Consider the following 21,685-nt stretch of genomic DNA (forward strand, 5'->3'; position numbering starts at 1 on the left):
CATTCTATGGCACATAATCCCCTATCATGGGTTCTCCTCTTAAATATTGCTTAGCCATAATGAAACAAAATGATATGTATGACCATTATTGGTAGCATCAAGAAGTCAGCTATCAAATATTTGTTGCCTCTACATATCAGACTTTTCTTGCTTCCCCATGCAGAGGCCTGGATCTCTGACGAAATTAATGTTAATATAGTGGCTGCTAGTTGCTACAAAGCAGACACGAGCTCAAAGATGAAGGAGACAATGTTTGGTTCCAATTTTAAAAACCGGACTACTGGAATAACTACAAAAATGAGAGGTTTGAACTTTGATGTATAGAAGTCCCAATTGCATGTTGGAACATAAAGTGATCAATAATTTAAATAATTCTTTATATAAAAAAATTCCTTAATTTACTAAAAACATGTCCAAAAAATAAAATTTCAATTGATAGAAAATTAGAAACTCAAGCAAGGTCGTATATAGGAAACAGTCGAAGACCAGTGAAACACTGGACCTTGCTATAATATTCAACAGGTAGAATAGAAATTGACCAGGTTTTATATAACTCATTGGTAGTATATAATGATTAGATTCTGAGGGTTGCAAGCCAATTAAGCAATAGCATGTGTAAATCAAAATAAGTGCAAAGAAGACGAGCCCGCAAGAATTTTAACCAAATGATCAGAATCACAACATGCAGCATACTGACTACCCAATTAAGCAATTATAAAACAAAAACTTCAATGATTTATAAACCCGAAAAAAAAAAAAAAAAAAAAAAAAAAAAAAAAAAAAAAAACTGGAATTGGAAAATTTTAAATGAAGTTCAAAACATAAAAAAGCTTCAAAATTACGGAAGCTACTACTTAATTGTGATACTTCTATATTGGTCATGTGATAAATTATTCAACTGCAACCGGCATATTTAATAGAGCCAAGAGCAACCCAGATATAATCATACAAAATCATCAACAAAAATGCTTGATTTTGAGAAAGTCTAGCATGCCTTCCACAGGAATTTGGTACCACACTTGATGTTAATGGATCACCTAATTTTTTCCCACATTTTCTTATTTTTTTTTAAAAATTTTAACGTACAAGTATACTTTAGCACACTTTCAACAAAAAAATTTCAGCAAAAAGCTAGATAAGTTATTCCTAAACAAGCACCAATGAAAATGTGTTTGTCACTCTGATACAAAGACTTGTCTATGGGTAAGTAAATAAAAGAAAGAATAACAAAAATCATGGAAAGATGCATCATTAAACCCACACATATGAGCCATGAACAAACAAGTGGCTGTTACAACTAGAAATGATATATAATTTTGGACAAAACTTAAGTATAGCTCTTTAGGTATTGTACATTCTGTTTCTTAATTAAATTCAAACACATTGTTGCTAACTAATTGGAGAATCTAGTATACTGCACCTATTTTAAATGTACTTAAGTTTTACACTACAACTTTAAATTTGCAGGATGTGAAGAAATCTTATTTAGTTGATTTATCAGGGCTTCTAAGTTCTAGTTCTTCCTTCCTCAAAATATTGGGGGTGTTTGGTAGAGTAGTTTGAGAATTTGAGATGAGATTTTTGTAGTTTGAGATGAGATTTTTGTAGTTTTTTGAAATATGTATGGGTTAAAAAATGTGTGAAAATGTGTGTAATGTTATTTAAAATGTAAAAATGTGAGTTTGAAAATGGTAATCAAACAGGCCCTGAAAATTTTAAGTTCATACTTCCTCTCAAATAAGAGGCTGGTGCAAACAAAATATGCATCTGCATATTCAATATTCAAATTCACAACATCTAGCATGAAATAATGCAACCATGCATCAAGAGCAAATCACAGGTATCTTAATCTATAGTTACAGACACAACCCATGATGTTGATTAAAGCCCTTCGAAGAATCTTAAATGATCTCCAAATGTTTCTCCATGCCGGATTTTGGTCACTGATCCATCTTCTTCAACCTAAAAATGATAAACAAAGCATTTTGAGAGGCAAAAAAGGAGAGAAGGAGGGGAGGCAATGGATACAATCATACAATTACTTATAACTATTCCATAATATATGAAATATTCTGAATTAAAGATGCAGAAATTTCTGTGAATAAGATTGATAATATAGGAGCTCACTGAGGCATAAGATTCAAATTTGTGAGAGTTACTAAAAGCAGTGGAAGCCAACTCTAGTGTTAATTATGTATTGTGATGGGAATATAAGATGGAGCAGTCAAATTTTTTAGTATCATTTGTGCAGCTTCTTGAGAGAGAGAGAAAAAAAAAGGTGGGGTGGGTGAGGGGGTTGGGGGGGGGGCGATACAATTTCTCATAACTAATCCATAAATGTACGAGATATTCTGAAACATGTTGGTAAAAATTGATAAGGCCTTCAGAATTAAAGATGCAGAAATTTCCCCGCAAAATAAGATTGATAATACAGGAGCTTGTTGAGGCATAAGTTTTAAGTTTGTCAGAGCTACTGAAAGCAGTAGAAACCATCACTAATTTTAATTGTGTAATTAGATGGAAATATAAAATGGAACATTCAAAGTTTCTGGTATCATTTGTACAGCATAGATGTGTAGTATAAAATATAGACAACGTGAAGTCATTGACACATACCCAGTACTCTGGCGGGCGCATCTTAAGATTATAAGTTGATGCCATGCTCATGCAGTAAGCACCGGCATCATGAACAACCAGACCAGTTCCCTGCAAAGTAAAATTCTAGATAAGAGAATTTAAAAAGAGAATAGTCATTTTTTATTGGGTTTCACACCTTGGAATACACTAGTGAGGAAGAGTGAGTGGATTAAAGTTGAGGGAACCAAAAAATGGTAGAAGAAGACCTAAAATAACATTAGATGAAAAAGTAAAAAAGGATATGTCAATTAAGGAGGTGACAAGTTGATGCACACAGTAGAAAACAGGAATTAAAAGAGTAACAAAAGGAACAACAGAACACACCCTAGGCTTCACCACCTAAGGGCGTTTGGCATCACCACCAAACAAAAGCAAACAAACAAAAGCAAACAAGGGAGGAGACATTCTCAACTCATTATAATAAATCTTATTCAAATTCATCTGTCTTTCACCATTACAAGAGTACAAGTTAAATAGGGTTTTAGAGGATTACACCAATATGGGAAACATCTAATTTGAATCACTTAAAACCCTCAACATTAATAACAAAATTCAAATTCAAAAAAAATATTAATTGCAAATTAAAACATAAAATCTTGGCTCCCTGCATCACAAATTGTATGATTTTGGATATGATAAAATGGTGGAAAAGAATACGTGTGACCAACCCTAATTAGTCTATTAAGGATCCATAGCCAACCAACCAGCCCATTGGGAACTTAGCCTCGATGGTTGTTGTTGTTGTTTCACTAATTAGAACATGCATAACAGCCACCACCAACCCCCCCTCCCCCCCAAAAAAAAAGGATATGAAGAAAACTATAGCTGTGACAATCCAACAGGAAGCCTACACAATACCTTGGCTGGAGTTGGAAGTTCTCTATCCTTTCCCAGGAAATCTGCTGACTCACAGACAGGGCCCACCACATCAAAGGTTGAGGTCTCTGCATCAGGTGGTGCAGGAGAAACCAGCTCTATGTGCTGCAACCAGGTACCGACAAGTCAATTGTGATGAAAAGCCACAACAATGTAATGTGTGAACAGCCATGGTGATTAGAGAAATATTTATCATTAAGCCCAAAATGAGCAAAAATACAAGAGCATTTGTTATGTAGTAGCATAGATGAGCACCAGCAATTTAGATTTTTTACCAGATTGGTACTACACTGTTAGATAGGTATGATATAAGGGCAAACGGCCACTAACTACTACAATATTTAACCAACAAGTAACAACAGAATGTTGAACAATGTTTTTCAAGTACTAGATTGAAAGCATTTGATAATATGCTTTAAAAAGCTGATTAGATGCCCCTTATCTTCAATTCACATAAATATAATTGTCTACTAGAGAAGTTAGCAGTTAGCTATAGTCAAATTCTTACTTGATAAGCATCATAAAGACTAGGACGGATAAGTTCAGCCATGCTTCCATCGATCACCACAAAGTTTTTTGTTCCATTAGTTTTGACCCCAGTAACGCGATTAACCAGGCAACAAGTATTTGCAATCAACGATCTCCCAGGTTCAATGATGAGTTTAAGATTTCGTGAAAGGACCAGCTCTCGAACCTGCAGGAACCACCAACGTTAAAAAGATTCAGGAAACCTTCATATTGATCAAAGTAAGAACATTGCTAATTCTCTAAATAACTATATCCCCCGCTGGGAAGTGAAGCCTTTTATTACCTTTTGTCATCCATTTTAATCCTACGCTAAGACCGTAAATTAGTCAATTTTTATTTACAATGAAACCTTACAAATTTCTCAAATATGTTAATGATATTATAATTCCCAAAACATAAACCCAAACTATACAAAAAGAGAATTTCTTGGAGAGGTTTGGGGGATGTCGCTTTAAATATCATAAAAAGTATCAGAAGACCAGGTGAGTTATGTATCTTTTTAGGCTTGGAGTATATATTAGATTGACATTGGCAATGAAATCTTACTGCATTCTATTAGATACTTATGGCCACTAGATCTGAGTAAAAACCAGAGCCACTACAACGTGGTTTTAAAAAAAAAAAAACATGGATATGTGCTTATATATGCAATCATTTGTGCTGTGGTGCATTATAAAAGTGCACAAAATAACTTTTTTCATGTATCTATAGAATAATATCATAGGTTGGCTATTAAAAATTAGTTAAAACATTTAGCCTTCTCGAGTGCAAAGCACTTAACTCTGTGTATTGCAAATTCTTTGTCAGCCTATTTTACCTAACAAAGAGCCTGTTTCACTTACAGCCACATTTTGTGGCACAAAATCTGTGGTCACAAATAAAGCGGAAGTTTCTTTTGATGGGTAATATACAAGTCCCAATGCATAGAGGATTGTGCCATTGACCACATCCTTCATCCTTTGTTTTTGGGGAGAGAAGTCAATTGGTACAAGGACCATTGTGTCAAGGTTAATTCATTTCAGAATAAGATTGGGCTTCCATATAAATCAAGAAATTGAAGCGAGGCACAGTAGATCATGAAGACCATGGTAAAATGATAATAATTTCATTCAAAACCTCATGTGCTCTACATTTTTTTTGGAAATGTAATAACCTATTTTGCACTTATCATTCTAAGATCAGGTTTGAGGATAAAAATTAGCAGCCCACTCTAGACACAAGTGCATGGTGCAAGCAATGCTACCCATGTATCAAGAACTCCCTCTTTCTTCAAGTGAATTATTAGACATGCAGGCATGAATTTCATACTTAATAAAGGCCAGAAAACAAGAATTAGAGATATGATCCTCACAGTATCAATTAGATCTCTGGGTGTGGGAAGGATAGCACCAGCGTGATAATAATCTATCCCAAGTCCACCTCCAATATTTAAGTAATCAACTTCAAAACCTTGAGCTCGGATTTCATCAATGTAGTTGACCATAAGAACCGCAGCATCCCTGAATATGTCCACCTGTAAATATAAAAAATCAGAGCATTAAACTTTACATTAACAAAAAAATTAAAAATTAAAAAAATATACGTTTCACTTTTTTTATAAAATCACAGAAAATAACTAAATGCAAACCATTGCAATTTCACAGAACAATAAAACAAAATAAATTTTTTTTTTTTTAAACTAATTCAAACAGAGAATGAAAACAAGATCAACATCAGTGTAAATGGCAAGATAACAAGACAAAAATAAAGGGGAGAAGAATATTTATACAGCTACAGCCAGTGGCTTGCAAAGCAGCATCAAAAAACTAGCTGCTCAAATAACAATTTTTTTATATATTTTAAATCTTGAGTTTTCGCCATGTGAACAGTGGTATGTAATAGCTATCATACACTGAAAAAATGTAATAACTATTGTACTATGGCCATAGATGTCCCAGACTCATCTTCTACAGGTTCAAAATTGTAATTACATGAAATAAATGAAAGGATATGAAAACAAAGTTGTTGAAATACCTTGGTGATGGTGGACCCAAGATGGCAATGAGCTCCCACCAGCTTCAGCTCATTAGGATGTGCCTTTACAGCATCCAAGAACCATTGCAACTTCTCATTTCTAATACCAAATTTGGAGTTCTTGTTCCCAGTGGCAACATAAGGATGGACCTAAGAAAGAAAAAGAAATATTAGTAAGATAAAGCTTTAGCATAATAAGCAGACCAACCTAACAATACAGATGAATAAGGTGGTTAGGCCAATCTGATAGTGTAGAAATGGGGGTGCCTTGGTGGTAAGGTAATTCAGAGTGTGTGATGCAATGTGGCAGTAGAGATAGGCATAACAATAGAGGTAGTGTAATAACAGTAGTGCCGAAAAAGTGGTAATGGTGATTAGCAGGCGTAGTTGACAATAGTTTGGTCAAGGTTTCACACCCCAACCCCGTCAAAGGTGTAATGCATGAGAAGACCACAAACCAAAACCAGTTGTACAATTCTATTTCCTTTGGGTACGGGGCATCACACAAGGTCCCAGAAATTTTGATTAAATTCCATTTAGATTAACATAATAGCCAAAAAATAATGAATAAATTATGTTTTCATGTCTTCTAATAAGTCTATTGTGTATCAGTTTCAATTCAAAAAAAAAATCAATGATGTTTGTTTTTGAAGACAGATAATTACTGGGGAAACAAGAGTGAATTTTGAAAACAACCTTGCTCCTATGGTATGCATGATTTCAACTTTGAAACTAATGAACACTTGAATAATTCAAATTACATACATCAAGTACCCTCCTATTAGAGATTGTTATCTCAAGAAAAACGGTTGAATAAGGGCTGATGCAGATTTTTGAAAAACTTAAAAGTTTTCTCAAGTTACAAAACTCCATTTGTCATCAAGAATGATTTCAGTCAATTGGCAAAAAATTTTAAGCAGTCAATTTAAATTCTGTAAAAACTGTTCTCTTAACTACCACATTACAGGCTCTACACACTACACAATCCATAACAACAAGTATTACAGTCTGGTCATTACATACTTGAGGGTCCACGTCTGGGTTGATCCGAAGTAAAACATTAACCTTCTTGCCAGCTATTCTTGCAGCTGCTACAATATTCTCCAAGTCAAATTCACTATCAACATTAACAAAGACACCTGCTTCAGCGGCTAAAACCAAATCCTCCAAAAGTTTTCCATTCCCATTAAAAATACACCTGTTCATTCAAACACCAAAACATAAGACTACAGAAACAATGACACAAGAACAACACCAAATCACACTGAAACTAACACCGTTACTAGTCAAATACTTATAGTATTAACAACATTCAAATATTAATAACTGTAACACTGCCTAAGGTATAATGCATTTCATTTTATACTATAAAAATGTGGTACAACATAAAGGAAAGGAAAACAAAACAGAGCCAGAAGAATAATAAGAAATAAACAAAAATGGGTGTAGATGACTTTACTTAGTGGGATCGAAACCAGCATGGAGTGCCAGCCGCAGCTCATTTCCACTGACAAGCACAGCACCACAACCAAGCTGTCTCAAATGTTCCAAAATCTTCAAGTTATTGTTGGCCTTAATAGCATACCCAATAATAGAGCTCAGACCCTCCAAAGCCTGGTTATAAGCCTCAAAGTTTCTAGTTATCTGTGGCTTACTGTAGAGATAGAATGGCCTCTTCTCAACAGAATCCATGACTTCCTGGACCTTAAGGCCCTCACAGTAAAGAAACCCATCTGAGGATTTGGTGAAACAATGCTGAAATGAGGTGTTTTGGTTTAGGGTTTTTGCAGGGTTTTGGGAGAGGATGGCTTTAAGAGAAAGAGACAGCTTTTGGGTGGTTTTGAGAGATAAAGTTGGGATTTTGAAAAATGGGTTTTGGTTGAGAGAGTGATTTAAGGTTTTGGTAAAGGTCGGGGAGTAGCAGAGGAAGTGTGTACCTGTAGCCGCCATTGACGCAGAAAGATTGCCTGAGAACTGTTTGATAATTGGTCTCTAAAAGAACTAGGGTCTTTTATAGAAAAAGGTACAGAGTTTAAAAAAGACAAGGATTTTAAAGTGACATGGGTCCAGCGCACATGACCAGTTCTGAGTGGAATTTCTCCGTTAACGTTTCTCTCGTTTCTCTGTCAAACGGCTTAGGCAAAACCCGTTAGACTCAAAAGTCAAAACTCATCTCTCCCCATCATCAGATTCTCTCTTCCCCCTCTGTTCCTCTCATCAGAAAAAATAACTCCGCCCACCACATGCTCTCACCGCCGACCCACCTGACCGTGTTTGTCTCTATGGGTTGCTTCAATTGGTTACTGGACCATAGATTTGCTAAAGGGTGGTTTAAATTGGCTTCTTGGATTGTCATCAATGGAGTTTTTGTGTGTTGATGGTTGCTGGGTGTTCGATCTGGTGCGTTGCTTTATCGAAACCAATGGGTTTTGTGGTACGCTGTGTTTGATATGGCTTGGGTCACGGTGGGAGCAAATGTTAACGCCGTTTGTTATCTCAAATGAATTAATTGGTCATGTGCGTTACGTGAGACCAATAAACATGTGTACCCTATATGCAGCAGCTCCAGCAAGCCTGTACGCAGCAAATCATTGTCCGGCTTTTTTATGTATAAAAATGAGGCAAAAATGTAAAAGTGACCTTCTAAGTCACTTTTTATTTCAGTCATCTCATTTTCAGTTTTGTTAAATTAGTTTTTTAATTTTTAATTTTTGTCAATTCAAAGTTCTATTATAATTCAGTTAGTACGCCGTTTAGTGGATTTTTTTTTTAAATTCAGAATTAAAAGAAAATAAGAAAAATCTAAAAAAAATAAATAAAGAAAAAAAATCAACGGCCCAGATTCACCCACCACCATCCCCCAACACCTCTCCGATCACGATGATGATCTTCGTGCAGACCTCGAATCTCTCCGCAAATCCCATCTCAGCCTCCAATTGAAGTCGGCGGCGATCGAACAAGCCCTAACTCTCGTCCGGCAAGAAAGAGACGACGTCGTGGATCACAACGCCGATTTGACAAAACCGTTTCCGAAATCTCGAGGGAGCGAGACTCTCTGAAGGAAAAAATCGATGAGCTCGAAGCTTCTCTGAAGGAAAAAGAGGACGAGTTCACGAAAAAGCTCGACGAGGAACTGAGGAAAGCAGAGGAGTTCAGGAATGAAGTTGAGGTTTCGAGAGAAAGAGTTAAGGAATTGGAAATTGAAACCGAGAAGAGGAACGATTACTTGTCGAAGAGCTTGGATTCGTTCTAGTTAGCGAAGGAGAGTTTGATCAAGGTACTTTGGGGAAGGTTTGTTTTTTCTTCATATTTTTCTTATTTTCTTTTAATTCTGAATTTATAAAATAAAAATAAATAAATAAAACTCTACAAAACGGCATCGTTTCAGGGGTTCTAACGGCAGCCACTAACTGAGTTGTGACGGAGTTCTGAATTGACAAAAATTGAAAGTTAGAAGACTGAATTGACAAAACTAAAAGTTAAAGGACTGAAATGAAAAACGGTGAAAGTTAGTGAGTCACTTTTGCATTTTTTGCCTAAAAATTACTAAATGGATTCCAAAAGACTAGCCTCTTCACATGTTTATTAAAAAAAATATGTGTTTTTATTTTATATATATAATTTTTATTTTGAGGATTAAATTTATAAGTGAATAAACTGATTTGAAAATCAATAAGAAAGTGGCCCTATTTTTTAAGTAATGTTTTAGTGTAAATTAGAGTTGTATTTTTACCTGATTGTGGATGTATCGGCATTTTTAAAATTTAAAAAAAAAAAATGAAGAACCCAAATAGGAGAAGCTCCTTAAATAGTAGTATAAATAGATAGTTAAGGGTCTGTTTGGTAAGAGTATTTAAATATATTTTTTTGTTTTGCAATCCATAAAATGGTAGGTTCCACATTTGAATTTATTGTTTGGCTAATATTTTATAAATACAGTTTTTAAAAAGCAATATCCTATTTTCCTGGTTTAGAACAAAATTTTAAAAACGGCTAAGGGGTGTTTTTAGGATACAAAAATGTTTGCAATAACATAGTTGTAAATAAATTGAAAACAGTAGACTCCACATATTTGTCAAAACTCTTTATTTCTTAAATTAAGAAGCTTATCTTTATCACAAAAAGAATTCTCACCATTCAAATTTGAAACTTATCATAAAATAAAAAAAGTAATCTACTCATTTTTTTTTTAATCTCAAAAATAGAAATGGTCTCCCAAACAATTATTTTTTGTTTTTAGTATTTTGAAAATTTTTCTTAAAAGTGGGAGCTAAACATGTACTATAATATAAAAATCATTATTTGAAAACTAGTTTCAAGTTCAACTTTTTGAAAATTGTTTTTATATTGTTTTGAAAACAAAAACAAAAACAAAAATCCTCCTACCAATCACGCCCTAAGTTTTTTAATAGCTGGACAAAACTAACCTTCTTTGATTCTCAATTGCACAATTTGAGTCCAATATCAAATTTTCTCAGAAGTCCAAAATCAAAACATCATCAACTTCTATTCTTGTTAGCTGCACTGATAGGGGTATCTATCTGAACATAATACATTACATATCTACAAATTCTACGAGAAAGACTTGAATTGTGACAAAAATTGGAAGACATGTTTTATATCTGATAAAAGTTTGGATCAATGTTGTCATAAAAAAAAAAAAAAAATTGGACCAATTTTACCCCAAAAAAAAAAGTTTGGATCAAAAAGTGGTTCAGTTCAGTATTGGACCCATACGTCACAAATTTCGGCTCCGGTGGCAGTGTTTTTTAGTGCTCTAAATCCAAGCGTGTCCTTTTACATATCTATCTCTTTTTGGGTTCGGCCTTGATGTACACGGGCTAGGCCTTTAATTGGTTTAGATACATTGGGCCATTGGGGCTCTCTCTCTCTCTCTCTCTCTCTCTCTCTCTCTCTATATATATATATATATATAACACAAAAACAAAAAGGAACATTTCCAAAACAAAAAAGGAATAAGAGGCTTTTATTAAAATGGTTTAAATTGTTTTATATACTTTTATTCAATATTGCTAATATTCAAATTAATATATTTTGTTATTTATAGTTTTATTAATTATTAAATTAATTCGATATCATCAATTCAAACTTTGATGGAACTTTGGTTGACCAAAAAACTTGAATTTATCAAATTTTGATTTTTTAAGATTGTTTGATTTTTAAGGTATAATAATTTTTGAACATCAATTCATATATTCATTTCTTAATACAAAATGAAAATTTTCTTTTTTGAGAAAGAAAACATGATGTGGCAAAATGGGTGGGCGGGTCGGGTCAATCGGGTTGCGGGTCAAAACATGTCGTTTTTAAACGGGTCAATGTCGGTCGGATCGAGTTAACCCATATTTTCAAACAAGTTTTTTTTTTTAAATTATAAAAACAAATTAATATAACTTGTTTAGAGAGAATGAATAAAATCAATGACAACCTTTTTAAAAAGAATAAATAAAATCAATTAAACAAATCAAAAACGATTTTGACAATTTTGAGCATGACAAGAATTTTTTATAGTCATAAATTAATGATAGAAAAAGTCTTCAATGTTAATAACTCACTGTCAAAATGCATGTAATTACAAGTTTACATCTTCAAAAAGAGATAGATCTTAAGGAGTACTAAAAAGTATATATTTTAAGTTTATATCACTAATAATATCATTCTCACTTGCAAATTGTAGCTCAAGTTGGCCGATTTCATCAACATCTTTGTCTACAATATAATATTTTAATATAACTTAAGGTACCACAAAAGCAAATCAATAAAGAATTAAAATTATATAATAGAGGCCGAGAAAGAGTAGAGGCACAAGAGTCAGACTGAAATTGTGAAAGGCTGAAAGCTCTTACCTCTTAATGGTTTGTGCCTTTCAGCCTTTGTGGAATACAGTTACTAAAAAAAATATAATCAATCAGAGCAACAATTGCCAACAAGTTGCAGAAATGAATGGTCTAGAACAACTTGCATATGATACGATAGAAACAGGATTAGGTTTGCTAATTTTTTATTTGTCCAATTAATTAATTTTTTTTTAAAATTCTGCCTTATTTATATTTTCAAGGGAAGAATTTAGCGTATAGCCTACTGTGCCTACAGAACTTTGTTGTGATTAGAATTTATTTATTTATGTGGCAATGTTTTTGCACTCAGTGTAATGTTTTTTTCTTCACACAAAACAATTGAAACAATTCCAGTGCTTTGTGCTTATGCACCTAGCATTAGGACGTAGTTTAAATATTTTTTTAGCGATTTTTTTTAACAGGTCGAGTCACGGGTTATCTAGGTCGGGTCTGGTTGACCCGCAAAAAAATCAAATCGGGTCACGGGTCAATCCGTTTTTACTTTAGGTCAAAAAATCGAATTCGGGTCAGATATTTTTGGCTCGGGTCGGGTCGGGTCAAAAAAATCTGACTCGTTTTGCCATGTCTAAGAAAACTACTAATTTTATTCAAAGAGATTAGCCGTAATCAGCATCCACATCGACAAACAGGGACGTAGCTAGCTTTGGACCCCCCCTAAATTTTTTTAAAAAGAATATTATTATATATATATGTGTACTAATTTTAGCAATTTTGTTCTATAAAATTACATTTTTTCCCTTAAACAATATTATTGATTCTTTTAAGAGTAATGTTATACTCACAAATTTTTTTACAACATTTTTACAAATTGTTTTGGTAGCAAATTCTTATTGGTTCGCACCACTTACTTCATTATTTTACTTACTATTAACCACTTATTACATCAATAATTTATAAAAAAGTTTGTAGCGCTAGTATTTTTCTCATTTTAGTGACTATAAAAAAAATTTATAAATCTAAAATCTAAAACAAAATGTGCAAGCCCAAAAAAAATAGCTCAATAACAAAAATTACCAATAGTAAAACTTAAAAAAAAATTAAGCTTAATTAACCAGTTTTATTTAAGATAAACAACCTTGTCATTTAAAAAATTATTAAAAAAAATAATTTGTTCTTACCGACCAAAAAAAAAAACCTCCGCTCCCTTAACTCAAAACTTTGGCTCCGTTCCTGTCGACAAACCTCAAATATATCAACATGTTTAGCTAAGTTGTGAACTATCTTGTTACCAAGTCTGTGTACATGTGAAAAAGAAATACAATTATTGACAACTAAAGTGGATTTTGCATAAGAAAGAATGTGACCAAAGGGAGAGAGAGTTTTTAGCAGAGTTTGAGAGAATTGATCACTATTGTCGAATCCCCTTCTAGGATAAATGAGGTGAGGCCGAGCTCTTGTGGAAAGGAAATTCCCCTTACTGCTGCCATAGCTTCGACAATGTCGAATGAAAATGGGAGAGGAGCTTGCTCCGAGCATGAAGAAATAGCATTACCTCGCCAATCTCAGATTATTACTCCCAAACCAGCCATACCCAAGTCCGGAAACGTAGCCTGTTGAAGTTGATCTTAAGAGAACCACTTGGAGGCAGAGATCATTGGATTCGAGAGTTGGTGTGGTCGACATGCCGAGCTGAGGGAGAAGTATCAGTCAGCTTGAAATCAGAGAGAGATTGTGATGCTTGAGGGATCACCTGGGAGATAGGAAATTCCTTAAGGCTGATTCTAAGTTGGTTTCTCTTGTACCAATACCATAATGTCCACATGATCATTGCCATCAGCTTAAGATTTTTCCCTTCCACATCTATGAAGAGAACCAGGTCCTTGAACGATGGAAAGAAGCGCAGCTGACGAAATGCAAAATCTGGAATGGAATCCCAGACGTCTGCAAGTTTTGAGCACTCCCACATAATGCATGGCAAATGGTTTATGGAGGCAGCCTACAATGCTCACAAATAGCTGAAAATGAAATTGTAGTAAAATTTTAAGTATTATAAAAATTAGTTGTTGATCCACGCGATGCATGAGAATAGATAATTTTATTTTAGTTATGGTATAATATATAATTTGTTTTATAAATTTTGTGGAAAATAATTTCTAAAATAATTTTTCATTTATCTATCTCGAAAAATATATCATCATTTTATTATTTGGATTTATTTGATTGATATTATTCATTTTTTAGGCGGTCCATATTTTGATAAATTATGTTATCTTGCGTTATATTTTCCCAATTTGTTTTTCCTATACAACTAAATTGTTTGAGTTTCAAATATATTATTCAAAATTTTCATTCTCTTAAAAAGATATTATTATATTTATAATTTTTCTTATCTTAGGAATAGCTTCGAACTATTGATTAAGTTTTGTTTACTAATATAGATACATGAGATAAGCACTGCATACTTCTTAAACATTCCTAAGAGACTATGTCATATTATAAATTTAAGATTTAAAATAATATGTAAAAAAAAAAGAGTAGACTTTATGTATAAAATTGAATACTTCACCTATTAAAATGAAAGAAAATAATCTGTATAAAAATATAAAGAGAACATGATTAAAATTATTATTTTTGACTAAATACACTTTTATTTATTAAGATTTAATTACCTTTAACTGGATCTTCATATCGCATTTTTGTTACTACGCTCCTGTTGAGCCTTCTCATCCATCACATCATTGGCCACATTATTATTCTTTTTATTATTTATTTTTTACTTTTAATTTTTTGACAATATTAAATATATTAATATATTGGCTTTACAAATTCATTTTAGGCAGTTTTAACTTTACATATTCATTTACTTTAATTTTTATGTTATAACTAAATAATAAATCAATGAAAAGTTAAAATTAAAATATTGTCTATACATATTCATCTTGGGCGGTTTAATTTTAATAGTTGATAGACATATTCAAATACATATCCAACATTGTATTTTGATATGAATTCAAAATCTTACTTCCAAAATAACTAAGTATTATTTATTAAAAAAAAAAAAGTCAACAAAGCTAAAAGAGGAAGAAAGAAGACTTGTGACGAAAAACTTAAAAAAATCAAACACACTACCAAATTGTATTAACCTAAAATAGTATTATATACAAAAATACAATGATTCATCAAAAAAGAATAAATAATATATATATATATATATAGAGAGAGAGAGAGAGAGAGAGAGAGAGAGAGAGAGAGAGAGAGAGAGAGAAAATAAAATGAGAAAAAGAAGCATCAAAATAAAAATATTTAGTCATAAGTCAAATACCAAATTATCCAAGCCATGATATATAATAGAATAACATTATATTCTTGTAAATTATATTTATATGCAATAGAATAACATTTAACAATCATAGAAAAGAAAAAAAGAAGAAGATAATAATTTAATAAGACAAAACCGAATTGCAACCCAAAATAAAATTCTAAAGAAGTCACAAATACATCAATCTAAAGTGGAGACACAAAAAATAAAAAAAATTTACACAAAAATAAAACATGAGAGAGAGAGAGAGAGAGAGAGAGAGAGAAATAACTTTTTTTCATGTGAGTAAATATGTATAGAATGAGAGAGAAAATGTCATATTTATAGTAATAGAATGAGGATAAGAATAGTCAAAATAAAAAGAAGAGGAAGAGATAGATGAAGAGTGACATTAAGGTTGAGAGTAGTGGAGAGATGAAAAGGTAAAATGGAGGTTATGGTTAGAAGTAGTGGAGAGAAATAGGAAATAGGTATATAATGTGGCTACTGATGTGACTCAATAGGAGCGTAGCAACAATAAATAACACGCTTCAGCTTTTAGATATATATAGATAATAATATATATTTTTTCATATATTAGTGGTATAACGGTAATTTAAAACAAATAATACTTTTAAAAAACATGTTACTTATATAATAAAATTATAAAAGAAATTTAAACAGATTATAATTTCTTTCCTTCTAACTAAACAAAGGAAAATGATATTTATTTAACGTTCTTCAACTTTCTATCTCATCTACCAAACAAACGTGAGGAAAAATAAAAATCTTTTCATTTTGAGTTCTTTCTAGGATCTAAAGAATCCATTGACCCAATATAATTGGTTGCTTTCATTTTCATTTTCATTTTCTTTTTTTTTTCTTTTTTTTTTTGGGTAAAGATTTGTTACAAACTAAGTTGCAGCAACTCCAGCAAAATTGCACACATGCCAATGCCTCAGATAGACACTTATCCAAACTTATATTTTTCCGTGTCAAAATTGAATTTTTCATCAAATGAGATCTATTTGAGGTATTGACATGTGTGCATTTTGCAAGAGTTGTTGCAATGTAGTTTGCAGCAGATCCTTGTCATTTGTTCTTTGCTAGAGAAAAGAGAGTTATTGATTATTTTGTTGTTGCATCAAATGAGGAATTTTGTACTTTGTAATTGTTTGGGGTTTGGATATGATCATGGGTGTTTGGTGGAGAGGGAGAGGCTCACTACATACACCTAACACACAAGATTAAGAAACAATTTCATCGCCAAAAAAATCTGCTTTAAAATTGAGAGAACGTGAGAGAAGATTTACTTCAATAATTCAACAGTTTTCTTTATCTAGTCGTGCAAGCACATACGTCGCTTGGTTCGCCCCCAATATTGAGAGAAGTAAGAATGCGAGAGAAGCTCTGATTCTTTGTTTTAGCTTTATTTTTAGCTTTTATAGGGTAACTTACTTGCTTTACCGGTAATAGGTATTTCACTAAACATAAATACACGGTCAAGATTAAATCCATTAAAATTGACAGCCAAGATTTGAGTAGGTACCATACCTACTAAAATAATTAGGGGTACTGAAGAATGACCCTTGTTATAATGGAGATTGGAAAACTGCTAGAGGAAATATATATATATATATATATATATATATATATATATATATATATATATATATATATATATATATATATATATTGTAGTGGTTACCAAAAAAAAAAAAAACCACAAGAGACTTTGGCTCTGTTTGGGAGGAGGGAATGGAATAAAATAGAATGAAAAGAATATTTTTAAAATATTCTTCCATCCCTCTTCTTTGGGAGTTTTAACAGAGGGAATAGAAAATCTATTCCCTTGTTTGCGAGTTTAGGTGGGAGTGAATGGAATGGTTATGAGGGAATACTCATTCCCTCCTAAGCCCTCAAAATCTCAAATTTTTGTTCCCCCAAATTGTGAGGAATAGGATGGAATGGATTTAGGTTTAATAAAAATTATATTGAAATTCCTAAATTACCCCTTGAATCTTAGCCCTCTTTATTCTTAACCAGCCGTACCAATATTTTTTGCTCTCTCTTTGCTGCTCCTTCTTTCTCATGCTGCTGCTAATCACAACTAGCCATACCCAACTGTGAGTTTTTCAATTGTTTTGATTTCATTGATTTATTTACTATTAAAAAGTTTTTCAATTGTTTCAATTGTTTTGCTTTTCTTGATTTTTTCTCAACTATATGTACTCAACTATATCATTGGTGCACAAGTAGCGTCGAGTCAACCTAGTGTAGTTTGTTTCCTTTAAATGATACATGTAGTGTTTTTGTTTTTTTCCTTTCATTCCCTTGTTTTCAGTATGCTCGAACAGGGTTCATACTTTTGTGAAATACATGTGCTTTAATTTAATTTTGGTATGCTGGAACAGACTTATATCAATTAAAGCTTTGGGTAGACAATAGAGAACATGCTAGAACATGTAGGATCCTTATCAATATTACTTGTTGGTGGTTAAATTAAGTTCATTAGTTTTAATCAAATAGGTAGACGATAGAGTTGGGTAGATGATAATGTAAACTAAATTAAGTCCATTACGTATGCTTTAATTCCTATCATTGTAGATTATCAAAAAATTCCTATCATTGTCTTTTGTGTTAATGAATGCTAGTGTACCGAACTACTTGCTTGCCTCAAACATATTGGTCTACTGTGCAACAAATTAAATCATTAGACTATTAGTTTTTGAATTTAAAATTAAGTCCAAATACCTTAATAAAATGTGTTTGAGTTATGGGTCTACTGTGCAACAAATTTATGAATGTGTTATTAGTCTTTGAGAGATAATGTTATAGTTTAACTTTTCTAATTGCTAGTGTACGTGTACTATAACAAATAATGTACTTTGAGGGATAGTGTTACGGTTTATCTCTCAAAGACATTAATGTATGTGTACTTTGAGAGATAATGTTATAATTTAACACTTTGAATCCCAAACAATATTAATGTTTATAATTTAACAGTTTTATTTTTAGATTAGCTGTAACACATTCATAATTAGTTAGACTAATAACGTAACTATTTTTTTAGAACATGTTCCCGTAATTTTCTAAGTTGGACTGATAACATAAATATTTTTTTACTTAGATGGATTAGAAAGATGAGGTACTTAAGACCATATTTTTTTCGGACTTTATGCGGAAACTAGTCTTGGTTCATGCTGCATGCTGTTATTTGTGTTACATTATCCATCGACGGCAACGACTAAAAAGACGTGTTCCTCACATTCCTACACAATCAACCATAGAAAGACAAAAAGTTTGTGATGAAATAATGTATCAACTTAGGAATAGTGAAAAATGCTATGATATAATATGCATGGGTCCACAAGTTTTTCAAGGTTCATGTGACAAGCTTTAAAAGATATTTGTTTGCATTTTTAGACAATGTTTATTATGTTGAAAATATATATCTAATGCGTTAATTGCTTTACAACTTAGAAATATACAGAACTTGATTTTTAGCTACAATAATTTTTTTTCTTCTAAATTAGAATTATTTTTTATGTTCTTTAAAATGAGTGGTATAATAGTAATTTTATTATAAAATAATTCCATTCCATTCCTTCCAATGTCATTTCCAAACAATGTTGCTTACGCTCAATTTGTTTTGATGTAAAATATTTTTAGAAAAATATGTCTAATTTTACAATGTTTGTTTTGTAGTAATATATTTGATAAAAAGTAAAATATTTTCAATTAATTAAATCAACCTAAGCATACTTATGTAAAATACGCTTAAAATTTTGGTAAAACAACATTTGCTCACTCTTTCACAACCCAATACTTATCACTCCCGCAATTGCTTTAGCACTTAAACTCTCGCTCTCAGATTGCTTTCCAAAAAACCCAACCACCTCCGGTCCCCTGTCCGACCAATCTCCAGCTCCAAGGTCCAAGGCACCACCGGCCAGCTCTAGCTTCCACTGGCACCGCCTATCGCCGGCAAAACCAGGTACTTTTCTGCCTTTTTAGATTAGATTTCTCCTTTTCTTTTCGTTTTTCTTCATCTCTAACCCATCTCTAGTTTTTCTTAGGTTCGATTTATACTCCTTGCTGGAAAAACACCTCAAAGTTTCAGGTATTATTTTTGATGAATGATAATTTTTACACATATTTGGTTTCTTATAATTTTTCATATGGGTTTTTCGGTGTTGATTTGGTAGCTTGAGATTTATTTATGTTTTTAATGATTTTGACATTGGTTGTTTGATATGAGTTAGGGTTTATGATTTTTAGATCTGGGTTTTTTTTTGGGGGTTTTATATATGTGTGGCATTATGATATTTTGTGATGAAATTATTGTATACTAGTTTATGATATATGTTTGAGATCCAAGATTCCTTGTTAGAATTTTTTGTTTGTTGAGAAACCCATGTTAGAATTTGAAGTAGCATATCTGATATGAATTCAATGTTTAATTCCCTTAGAGGCCATGTTTGCACTTTGTTCCTTGGATTAAAGGCTGTTATTTATATTTTATACCAACCAAAGCATTAGCTAAAATAATCCAAAATAGGTCATATCAATCGGGTGGGTCTGAGTAAATCAACTATGGGCTTCAGTGAAATTATAATTTTTAATAATTCTCCTTGTGAATCTGATATGCAGTTATTTAAATAATAACTATTTAACGGGAGGAATAGTAGCACAGCTTGCAAATTTGACCAACTTGGAAATCTTGCAAGTATTGCTTCCCTCCCTCCCTCCCTGTGTGCGCGTGTGTGTGTGGTTGATAAGAACGTGGCTCATCATTGTAAACCATATATTAGAATACTATCTTAGCTATATGTATGAGGTTCTGATTGTTGATTATTTTGGTACTCACAGTTACCTCTCCTGCAACAAAATTTCTGGAGCTGTACCAACTGGACTTGCTAATATTCCTAAATTGATCTACTTGTGAGTTCTCTTTCAAAACTTTTATTTCTTTATTTGATTGGTTATTGTTAAGGAGTTGACTTTCATAGAGATGAGAGTATGAAGGACCTATTGCCCTTTTTGGTAGTAAAAACACATTGGTTGCCTGGGGCCCTGGTTGCTGCTCTCTCTCTCTCTCTCTCTCTCTCTCTCTCTGTGGGAAATGGTTAGGTTGTTTAAGAGATTAGATTGGATTAATTAGTGTTTTTCTAATTTGATTAACTTGACCCTGTACCTATGTATAAGGTTATATATACTTCTTATAAATGAAAAAAAAATAGCTGAATCTTTTTATCTTTAAATTTGATTTTGCATTTGTTATTGCTGCCTTGCTGGTGATGCATCATTTTAGCCGGAATTAACCTTTTGACATAATGTTCTTATGATTTATATAAATGTTGTTTTACGTTTTGTAATATTCAGTTTGTTATTATTCTCACCTGCTTGCTATTGGCAACCAAGACAATGTATTATCAGACAAGAATGATAATAATTAAGTTTAATGAGAATGTCTACCACACTTCACAGTTTGTTCAGAATTATCCACACTAATCTTCCTAACTTTGTGTCTTGTTTGTTGCCTTCATTAGGATATATGTGTTTTAAACTAACCTGATCAGACATTATGAGCTAAATGGGATTTAAGGTCTCCCATTGAGCTCTCCCAAGTTAAAGAAGCTAATGTTGACAAATATTCGATCACCCCTAGTCAAATTATCACCCTCTTCTTCTTCTTTTTTTCTTAAAGTAAAAATCCACCAAAGTACTAATCCCTCTATTTCCTTGTAGCAGGGTTTTTTGGGCACCCAAAATGTGACTTCAGTAGATGAGCATGGAGAATATCCTGACTTTGAAAGACCTTCTAAATCTGAATAGGGTCAGAGCATAAGAAGAAGTTATGGTAGCCAGAGATTCAAACCAAGGAATAGGGGAACTGAGCATGAGTGGGAGATTCCGAAGGATTACTTATGATCTTCAGGGTTTACCTGTTGGCTCCCATGTAGACACATGTACATCCTTGTTGCTGTCTTTCCTCAGTTGTCATGCCATTCATTTTTACCCTTCTGTTTGGATAGCTTAAAGTGCTTTCACATTTATGGGTTGGAAGCTGGTGGACATTTGAGGGTCCTGAGTTTACAATGTTTTGCTGGATTCGTTTGGTTAGCTAAGATAGCATTGATATAATATAATAACAATGTGATAAACGAGACAAATTGGGTTCTTTGGCTTGTTGAATAGGTAATGATACTTTTTTTTTTTCTTTTTTATCTGAATGTAGTAGATATTTCTTTAAATAGGCCAATAGCACAACGAAGATACATCGCACTAAACTTGAGTAGTAGATATTTCATTTTGTTGAATATTTGTAACTACATTATTTTTGGAATAATGTTTTTGAAAGGTTAATTAGTGATATGCTTAGTACAATTGTGTGCTTGTCTCCTTGTTTTGATCAATTGCTTATTGCACAAAATTCTGTGCACTAGCTAATTACACACTTTCTCTGCATAGCTTTCTATAACAAAAGAAGTTTACAAGATGATTTACAAGT

General features: G+C 32.5%; 1 protein-coding gene and 1 long non-coding RNA gene across 2 annotated transcripts; one reads left to right on the plus strand and one right to left on the minus strand.

The window, feature by feature from the left end:
* Positions 1-1,689: 1,689 nt before the first annotated feature.
* On the minus strand, positions 1,690-8,561 carry LOC142642522 (diaminopimelate decarboxylase 2, chloroplastic-like). Its single transcript, XM_075816897.1, has 8 exons — positions 7,514-8,561; positions 7,078-7,252; positions 6,055-6,204; positions 5,393-5,554; positions 4,022-4,207; positions 3,496-3,618; positions 2,617-2,706; positions 1,690-1,962 (listed from the first exon to the last, which is right to left on the minus strand). The coding sequence occupies exons 1-8, from the start codon at positions 8,002-8,004 to the stop codon at positions 1,882-1,884; spliced, it is 1,458 nt and encodes a 485-aa protein (XP_075673012.1). The 5' UTR covers positions 8,005-8,561; the 3' UTR covers positions 1,690-1,881.
* Positions 8,562-18,964: 10,403 nt separating this feature from the next.
* Positions 18,965-21,561, plus strand: LOC142642336 (uncharacterized). The gene is made up of 4 exons (XR_012845642.1): positions 18,965-19,168; positions 19,241-19,294; positions 20,044-20,115; positions 20,926-21,561. It is a non-coding gene; the product is annotated as an uncharacterized LOC142642336 (long non-coding RNA).
* The last annotated feature ends 124 nt before the right edge of the window (positions 21,562-21,685 follow it).

Source organism: Castanea sativa, chromosome 7 (assembly GCF_040712315.1).
Source record: "Castanea sativa cultivar Marrone di Chiusa Pesio chromosome 7, ASM4071231v1".
Classification (NCBI taxonomy): Eukaryota; Viridiplantae; Streptophyta; class Magnoliopsida; order Fagales; family Fagaceae; genus Castanea; species Castanea sativa.

Bases quoted from the DNA above. Each gene is read 5' to 3' on its own strand.
- LOC142642522 (XM_075816897.1), bottom strand. From the start codon at position 8,004: ATGGCGGCTACAGGTACACACTTCCTCTGCTACTCCCCGACCTTTACC. The intron at 6,205-7,077 runs GTATGTAATGAC...TTTCTTTCTTAG, and splicing joins ACCCAGACGTGGACCCTCAA to GTCCATCCTTATGTTGCCAC. The intron at 4,208-5,392 runs GTGAGGATCATA...TGGTTCCTGCAG, and splicing joins CCAGAGATCTAATTGATACT to GTTCGAGAGCTGGTCCTTTC.